The 15755-nt window shown below is 39.0% G+C and overlaps 1 protein-coding gene across 3 annotated transcripts in view; it reads left to right on the top strand.

Moving 5' to 3' along the window:
• Positions 1–15755, top strand: part of ATP10B (ATPase phospholipid transporting 10B (putative)) — a 316520-nt gene that overhangs the window by 207318 nt on the left and 93447 nt on the right. For all 3 annotated transcript variants that reach the window (XM_072630895.1, XM_072630894.1, XM_072630896.1), the window contains one exon: positions 560–764. In XM_072630895.1, coding sequence (XP_072486996.1) covers positions 560–764 — 205 coding nt within the window. The remainder of the gene's footprint in view (positions 1–559; positions 765–15755) is intronic.

The following is a 15755-nucleotide window of genomic DNA, read 5'->3' as shown; positions in this document are numbered from 1 at the left end:
AAGGATGGAGGGATATAGGAAGAGATAGAAAGGTCATAGACTTGGAAGATGGAAGAGCCCTTAGAGGCCAGGGAGTCCAGTAGGACTTATTTTACAAACTAGGAAACCAGGTCACAAAGAATTTAAATGACTTGACCAGGGTTACATTGCTAGTATCTGAAGTGGGATTTAAATCCAAGTCCTACTGACTCTAAAATCAGTGCACTATCTACTTCCCTATGCTGCTTCTCACCGAGACATTCAGAGTCATAGGCATTTTGTAAATGTGCAATATTGATAACAATAATGATGATATACTTCATACTTGTAGCTTCTTAGAGATAAGACCCTTACTTTGACCTACTACAGTGAATCTAATGGTGAGAAATATCAGATAGGAGGGGGAAGATAGGGCATGCTAGCCAGGGAAATATTTGGGAGGTGAGGCCTGTTACCCCATACTTACATCCACACACACACTTAAGGTTCTTGTTGGCTCCAGCTAACCCATTTTCATTTCCTAAAGGGTCCTAACATCTAGATTATCCCAACTTTGATACCTCTTCTCCATCACTCCCAGGAAGGAACAAGACTACGTGCAGAAGCATTGGAAGGATGTTCGAGTGGGAGACTTTGTCCAACTTCAGTGCAATGAGATCATCCCGGCAGATATCCTCTTACTCTTCTCTTCTGATCCCAGTGGAGTCTGCCACCTGGAAACTGCCAACTTGGATGGGGAAACCAACCTCAAACAAAGGCGTGTTGTGAAGGGCTTCTTGCACCAGGTAGGACTCTTTCTTTGGTCATCAGCATCGGTATAAAAGGAAGAAATCGCCCAACTCCCTAGGAAACAAAATTGAATAATTAGAAAGAATTTTGATGGTATGAGTTTGATGGTAGGAGTTCCCTGTATCCCTTATCCAAATCATATCCATCATAAAAGACTGAAGCTCAGTCTCAGCTCCTTCATGAAGGCTTCCCTGACAGAAGCAGACCCCAGGAGTCTGTTTTTCACTCTGGTAACTCCTATATCACTTACTTTCTGTGCCACTAAGATTCATCTACTGCTTTTTATTATTGTTTCTATTTTCATGTACAGCTGAGGTGGCTTTTAGTTTCCTTGATTACAAGTCAATCATTCCTTTCTTCCTGTACTGGTTGCAGCAATTTAAGACTTGTTCTCCTACCTCTCTGTCCTTGGTTCTCTCCTTAACTCTCCTTAACTCACTGAATTGCTTCTATATTTTCTGAGAGTTAGAGAAAGATCTTAGCTATCTTCACAAAATCATCTCCAAAAAAAGAGAGAAGAAGATCTCAGAGTTATAACTAGAAATTTTCATACCAGGGGCAAATTCAGTTAATGAGAAGGGTAGAGGAGGAAGAACAAGGAAAAAAAAGCATTGTCCCATGACCAGCTGCCTAGGCAAAAAAAAAAAATCTGTTTCATAAAAGTAGCATCTAATTTTTCCTTCTGTACAGTAGGTCTGTAGTATATTCCTATGATAGCATTACTACCAGTTCTCCTTTTCTCTTCAACCCAGTTTTTTTAACCATGTTACTCACCTGGGGTTCCTGGATTTATTCAAAGGAATATATATTTAATAAACATTACTACTCCACCACCTAAATTTTTTTCCCATTCTGTTCCTTTTGAATAAGGTATCACTTTCAGAACCACAATCTATTTATGAGTGACATGCTCTTAAGTCCCAGTGATATTTATGGCAGACTTGAATCTTTTTATTAATGTGTTTAGTTCACTGTATTATTCATATTTTATGCATTTTATACAGACATCTAAGGCCAAGTATTTTATTGCTGGACCTCTTCTTGGATCTCCTGTAAATTTCTCTCTCTCTCTCTCTCTCTCTCTCTCTCTCTCTCTCTCTCTCTCTCTCTCTTTTCCTCCTTCTCTCTCTCTCTCCTCCTCTTCTTCTTCCTCTCCCTTCCTCCCTCTTGCTTTTCTTTTTCCAGTTTTATACCTATTACTCTCTATGATATTGACCTAGACAGAATCTGCGAGTGAATAGTGCTCCTCTTTCCTTTTCCTTTTTGGTTTAAAGTTACCTTAATCAGATTTGTAAAACATTTTTTTAGATTCACTTTGTTTTTATTGTCCATTGTTCCTACATGGTACTGAGAATGTAACAGGATATCAAGCTAGACCATGAGTCAGCTCAATTTATTACCCCCAGTTAGTCAGTGAATGAGTGTATTTTTATGCCTAAACATGAATGGTCAATCCCAAGCTCTGTTTTCTTCTGAAGTTCCTCCAATTAGAGAATTTCCATCATGAATCCTTTCACTAGTCTCAATTGTTAGGTCATTGCCAACTCATCGTGACCTCATGGACTGTACTTTCCTTGGCAAAGATGCTAGAGTGGTTTGTCACTTTCTTCCCCAATGGATTAAAGCAAACAGAGGTTAAGTGACTTGCTCAGGGTCACATAGCTAGTGTCTGAAGTCAAATTTGAACCCAGATCTTCCTGACTCCAGGCCGAAACCTGTATCCACCGAGCCACCTATGTGGAAATCTCCATAGCAGTGATCTAATAAACATAGCTTCCGAACAGTATACATAGTACTTTCAATTCCATTTCAACTCTCATTCTTCCCTTTAATTTGAGTACATTGTTCCCATCTTAATGATACAGAAATGTTTCAAATCTGATACATTTCAATGTATCTCAAGTTTACCCTGACAACTTGACAAAATCCATGTGTGTTATCATCTTTTTTCAATATATTTTCAGCATGTAAGTGGCAGGTGACATGAAGGACAAAAGAAATACCAATCAGTACCTGAAGAAAATAGGTTTTGCTGATACCATCCTGGTAGACTTGAAAAAGATCTGATGGGTTGATAGAACTTGGGTCTTAGGATCCAGTCTAATTCTACAGCTAGTATTGAAAAAAGCATGGTATAGAAGAAAAGTACTAGGTTAAGAGTGAGAAAGACTAGGTCTGAGTCCCATAGCTTTGTAACTTTGGACAAGTAACTTCAAAATACGTCTACATCCTATGATTCTCTGACTTCCTCAAACAAAAAAAAAATTAAGTCCTCTCAAGTCTGAAATTCTGTCATTCTGTAAGAATCACATTTATGTTAGATAACAGCATTAATGGTGTATCCCAATCCCATTCAACACAAACTACCTCTGCATTCTCTGATACCAATGAAATGATTATAAACTCAAATGTACCTGAATATCAAAGGCTACCCAGTCAAATATCCAACTCAATGAAGTTTGTCTTTGAGCTCTCCTACTTTCCTTTCTGTATCCCTTTCCTACCTTTTGATATTCCATGTCTGCCCTCACAATTTTACCCAGAGCTGGTACCATGGACAAGGAAATGTTCTTTATCAGAGAAACAAATGTGGTGGCCTTTGTCTTTGGTAAGAGACTAAAAACCTCTCCTTTAAACAGACTGCCAAGTTGAGAGCACTCAGAGTTCAAATCCACAAATTAACACCCTTGAGAGGATCAGTCACTACATAGCCAAAGAAAATGATTTAGTTTTTATAATTATAATTTCAAATTAGCCATATTCCTGGACATCCATTGCCCAGCCTATGGGAATTCAGGGCTCATTTGCTGTAACTGGCTTCAAATTACCTCCAGGACTTCAAGGAACATAATCTATTAATCTAATAATTTTATTCATCTATTTATTGCCCTGTTTAAAGACTACTTTTTTCTTTTAGCTAGAGTCTCATTTAATTGATTCCCATTTCTCCCATAGTTAGCTCTTTGGAGGACATTTCACCTAATTAGGCAGTTAGAGTTTGGCTGGGATTCTCTCAACAAAAAATCTGTGTGTCTTTCTAACTACTGAGAAAGCTGATTGCCTTTTCAGATAGAGATTCAATAGCATAATGTAAAGCATACAAGAGTCAGTATGAAATCTGGGGTCTTTTATTGGCACTATAATTAGCTTAGCCATGTAACCTTGGCCAAGTCATCTAACCAGGCCTTAATTTCTTCATTGATAAAATGAGAGAGGATAGAATGAAAAGAGCAATATATGCACATGACAGCAATAATGTGAATGGAAACAGCACAAAAATGTTACTAAACTCAGAATATTTGCAATGATTAATCTTGCTAAGGACTATAGGAACAAAATGTCAGATACAGTGTAAAACATGATCACTTGGTCTATTAGGTTTAATTCAAATGTTTAAGTGAAGAATTGGGGGAAGTATTTTGAGAAATTGTTCTGATGTTAAAATATATATAAATTATTAATTTTCAAAATCATTAAATAAAATGAAGGGATGATATACTAAATGAACCTTGAATTTACCTCTAGTTCTCAATTCTGTTTTAATCCATGAGAATCTTTCATTATAAGTTAGTTTCTTCTTTGTGAGTAAACATTAAATAATCTAGCACTGCAAGTCAAAAAACTCAGGGAAATTATTTCCTTTAGGAAAGAGAGGAGGCAATCAGCATTAAGTGACTTGCCCAGGGCCACACAGCTAGTAAGTAGTGTCAAGTGACCTGCCTAAAGGCTCCCTTCTGGACCCTCCTGTCTTAAGAGTGATTATCAATAGTAACTGTTGCTGTTTCCCTCCCAACCTGATGTCTTTCTTTTCTTTGCCTCATTAAAGGGGCCCTGCTCTGGCTACTTCTTAAACGGCCTATTCAATGAATGGGCGTTACCTCACCCTAAGGGAGTACCTGCATAAACCTTGGTCTAAAGGAGCCAAGGTCTCCCAGTGCATCCTGGGTCATCTCCAGTCATCCTGATGAATATCTGGTCACTGGATTCAGATGGCTCCGGAGGAGAAGTGAGGCTGGTGACCTGCACAGCCCTCCCTCACTCAAAACAAAGTCAAGTGCAAGTCATGTCATCATGTCTCTGATGGCATTGTCTTCGCTGGCAAGGAAGGGTGAACACAACAACAGGCCAGGTCCTCCTGACTACAGGGCCAACACTCTATCACTGCACCACCTCGCTGCCCTAAGGAAATTAGTTCTTACTAGTGCTCTGTTCTTCCTGGATCAACAACCCTATGAGACCTGCCAGGCAATCTATCCTGAATGTCTCCTAGGACTAACTATGCCCAGAAAACTGACTTTTGGATTGTGAAGCTACCTAGATTGCAATGATGGTGCCTAAATTCCTATAGTTCTGGCCTTGCCAAATCAAACCTACCAGGAGCTAGAAGGGTCTTCAGAGATCACCAAGTTCCAACCCTTTCAGTTTACAGATGGGGAAACTGAGGTTGTTAAGTGATGGTGAACTCCTCAATGAGTTTACAAGGTTAATTCATACTCAATCTGGGATGGTAAGCAGATTTAGAATATTACCGATGTCCATTTATTTACAATCAAGTCACATGGCCAAGTCAGTGACAGTGCCAATAAAAAAACTCAGATTTCCTGATTCTGATTATGTGTTTTGTGTCATGCTATTGAATCTGTGAAAAGGGGATCAGTTTTCTCAATAGGTTAGAAAGACATGTACATGTACACTTTCTATTGGAAGAACCCCTGCCAAAACTCTGCCTAAGACAAAAATGGAAATCTTACTTTTTTCCCTCTTTCCCTTCTCTTAAACTCCTGTCCTTTAGCTAATCACATGGATAGGTGTGAATCAAGGCAATTTATACAACACTCTTGACAAAAACTTTCCCAGTAAGAACCAGACAGTGCTTTGCACTCTGCCCGGTTGTTATCTTGAAAGTCATTCCAACTCCTTCCAACTGTGACGGTTATAAAGTGAAGGCAGTTTTTCAGATAAGATTCTTACAGGCCAGGTAAGTTATTTAGGTGCATTTCCAGCCTAAGAAAAAGAAGCATACATTAATGCTGGGAGCGAAAACTCAATCACTTAGAAGATCACCAGAAAAGATTTGAAGAGTCTTTCCCCTACCTTGACAACCTGAAAAGATATTACTTTCCAAATGCCCTGGTTCCCTTCACCCTTTGTGCCACTCTCTCCTTTGTTTGGTCTGAGCTGCAGCTCCTGTCCTAATAGACTACCCCACCCTTTATAGCATCCATCAGTGGGACATTATCTTGATATTTGGGTATTACCAACCCCCAAATCAAGAACCTAGGCATTTTTTTGGAGAATCCTTCAATTGGGTTATGAGCAGAGAATACAGTTGGGTGCTCATTTTTCAATCAACAAAAATAAAGCAAAAGCACCAGGAAGCAAATCTTATATCTAAGGGAAGAATATGTGCAGGGGGAGCTAGATAGCTTCCAGAGTATATTTTAAGAATCCTGATAATCTGGGGTTCTCAGAGCTAGGGACAGTGCTGCCCTTCATTATGATAGTATGACCCGGGACAATGGTAGGTAGCTAACAGCCTTAGTTTCCTTCTCTGAAATGGAAGGAGATTGGACTATCTCCCTCTAAGGGACTTTCTAGCATGATCAGCCTATGACTAAGTATTTTCTATGAATCTACTAGAACAGTAGTAATCCCTTTTGTTTATATTGTAGTGTAGCACTTTCTGGGCATGTTTTCTCCTCCATTATCTCACTTGAATTTCATAACAATCCCATGAGTTAAGCAACACATTTGTTATTGTCCCTTGGCTTTTACTCATCACCTTCCATAGTAATGGCACTCAGGATGGAGAGTTTCTCAGACAATCTATGATGTTGTATTTACCTCTACGATGTTCAATTTCATAGGGATCATAGAGCTGGAAGGGATCTCAAAGGTCACCTAGTTCAACCCCTTCATTTCACAAATTGAGAAACTAAGACCCAGGTTCAATGACTTCTCCAAGGTCACCAAGGTAGTTAGTGTCAGAAGTGGGGTTTAATCTTAGGTCCTCCAGAACCAGCCCTTTTTATACCATTCCACGTCAGTCAGATGGTATAGATCTGATCCAGTTATTTTTAGGTGTTCAGTCAAATTCCTTTGCAGAAAGGAAGTTTCCCACCAAACAGTGCATACCATTTGTCTATGTGGTATCCTGCTACATTCTTTGGGGGACCTTGCAACCAACCTTCCTTACATTCAAATGAGTTGCCCAATAAGTCCTCACAGTTCCTATCCCAACTTATTTTATAGATGAGAAAAAGTGACTGCCATCATGCTTGTGAGTGATAGGTCTGGAAGAAGAACCAAGTTCTTCCAGTTCTTAGCCAAGTGACTCTTGGTGGTACTAGACTTTGTTGCCATGCCCTGTGTGGGGTAGGGAAAAGTCTAAGACAATCTTGGTCAGAGGCAGCTAGGTGGCACAGTGGATAGAGCACTGAGGCTGAAGTTAGGAAGACCCAAGTTCAGATCCTACCTCCGATACTTACTATTTTTGTAACCTTAGACAAGTCACTTAGCCTCTGTTTGCCTCAGTTTCCATATCTATAAAATGGGGCTAATAAATGCATCTTTTTCCCAGGGTTATTGTGAGGATCAAATGAAATAAAAATTTGTAAACTGCTTTGCACAGTGCATGGCATATATTAAGTGCTATATAAATGTTAACTATTATTATCATTATCATCATCATCATCATCATACCCCAAAAATGTGTACTCTAACTGGAGAGGAATAAGTAAACATGAAAAAATTGCTATCAGTATGGAATTCCACTATAGTATAGGAGATAAAGTATTAGAGTTCATGTCAGAAACGCCCGAGTTCAAATGCTGTCTGTGATACTTACCAGCTGGGTGGCCCCAAACAAAACACTGAATCTCTTGGAGCCTCGAGCTCAGGTCCCCTTATTCAGAAAATCGCCTATCTGTAGTGTCTGTAACTCCCCGATGAATCACTCACATATTAAGTACTGTAAGAGTACAGAGGTGGGAGAGGTTCATTTTAGGCTGGAGCAGTCAGGGAAAGCTTCACCTAGGAGCTGAGGTTTAAACTGGGACTCACACAGTTCATCAGATTTGGCTACAAATGAAATGAAGGGCCGGGGAACATCATGTGGAAAGAGCAGCCTCAGCAAAGATACAGGGAAGGCAACATGTCTGTAGGACACAGTGAGTGAGGTGTGGCTTGGCTGGACAGAAATTTGTGAAAGTAATGAGAGGCAAGCCTAGGGAAGCAGGATGGGGCTAGAATAAGAGAAAGCTCTCTGAAGCCAAGGAAGGTTCTTTGGTACTGCCTAGATTCTTCCACATTAGTTGGCCCAATTTTAATAACTGAACATATAGATGGGGAAAGGAAATTATTCTCCTACTTGCTAAACTATAAGCTCCAAGAAAGTGTCTCTCTGAGCCTAGTACAGTGTTGTACACAGTAGGTACTAAACAAAGGTTTGTTAATTGATGGATAGATGAATTACTTCACTTGCCTCTCCAGCTTGAGTAACTTGGGCTAGAATGGCATTACCCTGGTTCTGAGAACCATAGTTGGGCACATTAAACAACAGATTTTCTGGGGATCCCATCCCCTCCCATCTTCTCCAATAAAATTAACCCTGATATCATACCAACTATATCTCCAGTCTTCAATCTCTCCTTATCTATGACATGTCTCTTTTCCCCGTGCCTACAAGCATAGCTATATTTCTTCCATCCTTTAAAAGCAAAGAAAAGCTTCACAATCTGACCAGCTCTACTAGCCATCAATCTTCTCCATTTCACCTGAACTCCTTGAAAAAGCTATCTAAACTAGGTACCTCCACTTCTTCTCCTCTCAGTCAATTCTAAACCCTCTTCAATCTGATTTCTGACTCCATCTTTTAACTGAAACAGCTTTATCCAAAGTCGCCAGTGATCTCTTAACTGCCAAATTTAATGGCCTTTTCTTAATCCTCATTATTCTTGACTTCTCTGCAGCTTTTCAAACTATCACCCTCTCCTCCTAGATGATAGTGCTCTCTGTTCTATTTGACCACTCATGCTGTGTCCATTGCTCTATCTTTATCTAAGTCATACTCAGGTTCTGTCCTAGGTCTTCTCTTTTCCCTATAAACTGTCTCAGTTGGTGATCTCACCAGTTGTTATCGTCTAGTCAGATGATTGCTGGATCTATATATCTTGAGCTCCCTTGAGCTCTGGTCACACATCACCCAAATGCCTTTTGGACACCTGAAACCAGATATCCAGTAGGCTTCTAAAACTCAACATGTCTCAAGACAAAACTCATTATTCTCCCCAAAAAACCCTTCTCTCTCTTTCCAAATACCCTAATATTATCAAAGACACCACCATCCCAGTCACCCAAGCTCACAAACTTGATGCCATCCTCAATGTCTCACTCACACTCCACATATCCAGTCTTTTGTCAAATCTTGTCACTTCTACTTTTCCAGAATCTCTCAGATATTCTCTGTTTTAGCCAATTTAGAAATTGGCTGACTCAGGCCAATTTCCTGATAATTTAGGTTCAATATTTGAAAAAAATAACACACCACTCAACATTTAACAAAAGAGATTTATTTAGTCATAGCAGGAGAAGGATATTCAACAAGGTTATGCTTAGAGGAAACCCTAAGTTGACCCAGGTGAACAAAGCTCCCCTGCCTAAGTTAGCCATGGGGATCTACCAGACCAGTGTCAGACAGCCTCCTGAGCTCTTCATGACTTCTTCCTTCTCAGTCAATGAGGAGATATCATCAATAGACTGTTTTTTATTACCCTGAACATAGCAAGTCTGAGGGAAGGTTTTAAGGTAAAATTAGGCTGACTTACATGGGAAGGAGAGGGGTCAGGATATTGCTTCTACCACAGGTCCCCTTCTCTCCATTCACATAACCATCACCATAGTACAAGCCTCAACCTCTCTCACTTGAGCTATGACAATAATCTTCGAGCCAGTCACTCCCCGTCTTAAGAATCTCCCATTCTAATACATCCTCCCTTAACCTGCCAAAGTGATTTTCCTAAAGCACAAGTTTGACTATGTCACTCCACTGCTCAAAAAATTCCAGTGGCTCCCTATTTCCATTAGGATCAAATATAAACCCCTCTATTTAGCATCTAAAGTCCTTCATAATCTTGCTACCCTACTACCTTTTCAATCTACTTAGACTTTACTTCCATCTACAAACTATACAATTCACCTATGCTGTTACACTTGTCACTCCTTATATAATATTCTATTTCTTATATGTTCTCCTCTCCTCCTGCTACCACCTTCCTAACTTCCTTTACTTTTTTCAAGATGGGCTTCAAATCACACCTTCTGAAATGGGCTTTTTGTAGTCCTCCCTTCTACTAATTCCTTTCCTCTGAGATCACCTCCCATTTTTATTATATATTCCTTGTCTGAACATAGTTATTTACATGATTTCACCACTATAGTAATGTGAGTTTCTTGGAGGGATGAATCATATTTTTGTGACTGGGACACATAATAAATGTTTGTTGACTCAGTTACAAACTGAATGGCATAGTTAGTGAGAATTAGATTAACCCAAAGATTAGGTCACCCAACAATCATTCCTGTCATTTCTGTAGAAAGAATCTGAATCATAGAATCACAGAATTTCAGCCTCAGAATCTGGTCAAACCCAAAAAGTGGTCTACTACGCTTTGCTGAAAGACTTCCAAAAGGCAGCACGCTTGACCTCCCAAGGCAGTCCATTCGTATTTGGATAGTTCTAACTGCTATGCAGGTTTTTCTGGACATGGAGCCCAAATTTGCCCTTTTCCAAAACTTCCATATGTCATTCCTGGTTCTGCCCTCTGCAGCCAAAGGAAATAATTGTAATACATCTGTCCCATATGAAAGTTCTTTACATAATAGAAGGTAATTCTCTTTTCCACTTCTAGTCTTCTCTTTTCCAGGCTAAATATCCCCATTTCCTTCAACTTATACTCACATGACATGGACTCAAAGCTTTTCCCCTTTTTGGTGAAAATTCTCTAAACATTCCTCAACTTATCACTGTCTTTTCTAAACTATGCTGCCCAAAACTGAACCTAATACTCCAGATGTGGTTGGACCAGGGCAGAGTCTGGCAGAACTATTGCTGTTATTGTTCAGTCTTTTCAATCATATCCAACTCTTCATGACCCCATTTGGGGATTTCTTGGCAAAGATACTGGAGTGGTTTGCTATTTCCTTCTCCAGCTCATTTTACAGATGAAGAAACTGAGGTAAATGGAATAAAGCAACTTCTCCAGGGTCACACAGCTAGTAATTGAGTGAAGCTGGATTTGAACTCAGGTCTTCCTGAATTCAGACCTGGTACTCTATCACTGCACTACCTAGTATCTTAATGGCAGGACTATCACCACCTCATTCAAAGAAGCTGTACATTTCCAATATAACCCAAGATTGTATTATATTCTTTGACTGTCATCACCACAGTCTCACACAGGGACTGATATAATAAGCTCAATATCATGCTCAGACCTTACCTTCAACAAGAAACCACTGTTCCCTTTGTACTTTCTGCAAGATATCCTATACAGCAATGGCAAACATTCATGTCCCTATTTTGTGTTTCACTTGATGTTAATTATGGGAGCATTGTGAAATGCAGTATTTATCCAGGATTCTTGTATGATATTAACATATGCATGAGAGACTCCTTGTTGAGCCTTGAAGAGTCTTGTTTGCTCTAGTGAGTCAAATCTTTTTTTTTTTTGTAAATCAGTAGGACCCTATGTCTTTGCAACTTTAAGTCAACTATTTGACCAAAGATATAATATATAATTGAATATCATTGGTAAAAATCTGCTATTCTTTTTTCATATTTTTATCAAGGATACCATGTAAATATATATGTATGTATGAAGAGCACCATCATAAAGATAATGGTAGATATTATAACTTCATAATCATTGATGTCCACTCAATCACCTTTTTAGAATATTAATATCATACACTATTTTTTCATTCCATTCATATCTTTCATTTCCTGCAATATCTTATAAAGTTATCCTTCAAGGTTTCCAAAATTGTATTACCTCTATAACTAATATCCTTGGTGTATGCTTGATCTGATACAGCCATATTTCCCAATTCTAGCTTCCTAAGTACTATTTCTACCTCAGCATAGAGACTGAGGTGTTAAAGTCCAAATGGAGTTGATTTCTTTGTCATTGATGAATTAAAATAAATCATTATGGAAATGTTGATAGATTTGTTACATTTTGCAACTTCATATTTGTATTCTGCCATTTTCATCTAGGAATGTTCTAGGTTCATGTCATTCATTCTTATGTCAAGTTTTCTTTAGACTTGTTTTTGTTTCTCCTGTTTTACTTTTCTATAAGATATTGCTACTAGTAATCTTTCATTATCCTCCTTTACAGTGTTTTTTTTTAAAAGCTTATATCCTCAATCAATGCTTCCCTTCACAAGATCAAATGGATGACTAAGGCAGTGTCTGAACTCTCTTGAATTCCTTATGGAAACTTGTGTATCAGTTAAACTCTTGCAAGAAATGGTGGTAAATGGTAGCAGTATTCTTGTCTTTTTTCCATTTCCCATATCTCAGCTTCAGCATCCTAGTGGAATAGTTCAGGTTTAAGCTATCGCAATTGTTCACAGTGCCTTTTTCTCATCATTATCCCTTTTTCTAATTTGATTTTGATTCTTTTTCTCTAACTAGTTGAGGATCTAACTGCATGCAGCTGATTCTGATATGACTCTCATATCAATAAACATCACTTCCTGTCTGATAATATTGAGTATTTCCATTTTTTTTTTTTATAATGAACAGCAGGTGCTCACCATGTCCCATCTGACTCCTCTGAAGTATTCATGCCTCATAGACATTGGAAACTTATTCCACTAACTCCTTTGTTTAACAAACATTTATTAGGCACTCACTATATGTTATACACTATTCTAAGTTCTGGGGAATACAAAGAAAGGGAGAAAAACTGTTCCTGACCTCAAGGATCTTACATTCTAATGGGAAACACAATATGAAAATAAAAAGGCCCATATAAGATATATGCAAAATATAAAGTAACCTCAGAGAGAAGGAAAATGTGTGACCTTGCATTCCATTTAGTAATGACTTCCTCTTGTCTTCTGGGTTCAATACTGATAGTGTTCAGTTCGTCCAATAGAATATCAATCCACTGGTCATTAGACTACAGTTATGTTCATGTTTACAGATGGTCTAAAAAATTTTATGATTCTTAGTACCCTATGCTATCTTTTCCACTAATTCCACCACCACTTATACAGAAACAGAAGGAGGTGGTAGAAGACTGGGGTTTTTTTTTATTTGATTCATGGTTCACAATGGACAAAGAATTTATCACCTAATGAACCTTTCAATTCTTAAGACAGTAAATTCAGTCTGGGACAGAACCAAATTCAAAGCACTTTCAACATGGTAGAATTTTCTAGAATTTGCACTGCCCATTTAATAGCTTTTGAGACCCCAGAGTCACTTCCATGCCAACTGGGACTATAAGAGTAAGACTTGGTGGAATCCATTATTCTTCACCATTTCCTCGTCAGGATAGACTATCTTTACAGTGTTTTATATCTATTCATCCTTAATATATCATATTTCTCAAGTCATCAAGTCATTGTTAAGCCCTTCTGAATAAAGCGTTTAAAATACTCAAGTATTCTTAGTAGATTTTAAACTATTTGACAGGCCACCAGTTGGTAGGATCTGTCTTATGATTAGGAATTGATTACATGGTGTGATGAGAGTACCACTAGAAAAGTCTACCTACAGAAAGTCTCCCACTTCCCCCTCCTGTCATTAGTATCTTAATCTTGCATTTCAGGAGAGAAGACACTGTCCTTAGGCACAGTCACTTCAGGGGTTGGGAAAGCAATGAAATTATCTGGACATGAGTTAAGTTTTGTTGTCACCCATATTCCATTTCTAAAGAAGGTCTTAGATTTTGTTCTCATGTTCCCAAGGGGGAAAATTTTAGGTAGAAAAATAGTATTAACACTTCTAGAGAAACTTGAAAAGATGTTTTTAATATGTTTCCACAATGTGCACATGTAAATTGGCCAGATCCTTGTTAGATAAATAGTAGATAGAAGATAATCTCAGAGAAGGATCAGGAAAAGACTTTCTTCAGAGGATTAAAGCTGAGCTGTCTTGAAAGAAGCTAGGAAAATTAGGAGATAATGGTGACGGGATCACAGCATTCTGGGAATGAGAGGCGTCCAGTACAAAAGCAATAGGATAGGAGATGGAATGGCATGTTTGAGAAACAGCAAATAGACCAGTCTAGCTCATCATGGAGTATGTAGAAGGGAGTATAAAGTATATGAATCTGGAAAGGTAGCCAGGTAGAGAACAGCTATCCATGCAAAATGGTGGAGTTTATATCTGATCCAAGAGGTAATTAAGAAACAAAGAGCATTGAGTAGAAGCATAACATAGACCTAGGCTTTAGGAAAATCACTTTGGCAGCTATGAGGACAGTGGAGAGGAATGGGGAGAGCCTTGAGGAAGAGAGACTTAATTAGAGGGTGATCACAATAGTCCAAATGAGAAATAATGAAGGGTTGGATGAGGGTGGTGGCTATGTACATGGAGAGAAGACATGTTATAAAGGTAGGAACAACCAATTTTGGCAGTGAGCAATTGTGACTTCCCAGAACTAACGCCTCCTTCTTCTCAGCTAAAATGTGGTATGCTCTAGAAACACAATGAGGTGTATATATTGTCAGATGTGGCCATTTTATTGATCTGTTTTGCTTAATTCTTTTTTTTAAATGGAGTCTTCCATGGCAAGCATGAGGGTGGAAGAAAGGGGAATCATTGGGAAGTGAACATGATTTTTGTTAAAGAACATTAATAGAAAGGAAGCTACCACCCTCATTCATTCATTCATCATTTGTCATCTGAGTGATTTCGGTCACCCTCTAATTAGTTTCCACTCCTCAAGGCTTTTTCCACTCCAGTCCATTGTCCATTTAGCAACAAAAGTGATTTTTCTAAAGCACAGGTCTGACTTTGTCATGCCCCTGTTCAGTGGATCAATAGCCATTGGCTTCTTATTACCTCCAGGGTCAAGAAGGAAGGAAGGAAGGAAGGAAGTGCAGAAGGGAGGGAGGAAAGAATGTAGGTTGGTTCTCCTTCACAATTTTACCCACCATTGGCCTACTGTCCTGTGGTACAGGGAAAAAAGCAAAGCCCTGGGAGACAGGTGACCTGAGCTGTTAACCCTGCCAGGGAGTCCTGAACAACCTTCAGAAAGTCATTTCACATCTCTCTACTTCAGTGTCCTCATCAGGAAAATACAAATTCCAAGATCCCTTTTATCCCTAGTGTTCTATGATACCCAGAGGTTAAAATTAAGGGCAGGGCGATTTATTATGGAAGGGCCCCATTCCCAAGGGTGCATTGGGTCCCATTACTCATCTTACGTTCACATTTGAGGTGTCTGGATTTCAAAACCCAGCAATGAGGCAAGGGTCAAAAAGCAGGTGAAACACATGTCCTGATCAGTGGCAAGAAAAGGAATGACAAATTACAACATTATTTGTCACCATCTCAAAGTTCAGCATTTCTTGTCCCTAAAAGAATTAATACAAGAGGGAAAATAGTGCTATTTTTAGAAGCTAGTTGATAAGTGATTTATTTCAGGCAGGAAGAACATGTCCGCTCAGTTAGTGCCAAGCAAATGGGACAAAAATATGCCCTCAAACCAACTTTTGAAGACAAATTTATTGGGACAGAGGAAGCACAGAATCCTGGAAGGGAAACAAGGCCCAACCGAGATGATGGAGGATGGGAAAGAAGCTCACTTGGGATGTAGCTGCTGGGGGGTGGAAGCCTGACACCTCTCTACTTTAATCTTGCTAAATAAGTGCCAAGCTCAGTTGTTTCTTCTCTGCCCTAAGAGTACAACTGCCAGCACCCTCTACATGTTGGTGCCCTATCTAATACACCATTGCTACAGATCTTT

Source organism: Notamacropus eugenii, chromosome 1 (genome assembly GCF_028372415.1).
Source record: "Notamacropus eugenii isolate mMacEug1 chromosome 1, mMacEug1.pri_v2, whole genome shotgun sequence".
Classification (NCBI taxonomy): domain Eukaryota; kingdom Metazoa; phylum Chordata; class Mammalia; order Diprotodontia; family Macropodidae; genus Notamacropus; species Notamacropus eugenii.
The sequence above is the reverse complement of the archived record's forward strand: the minus strand, read 5'-3'. Positions and strand labels throughout refer to the sequence as shown.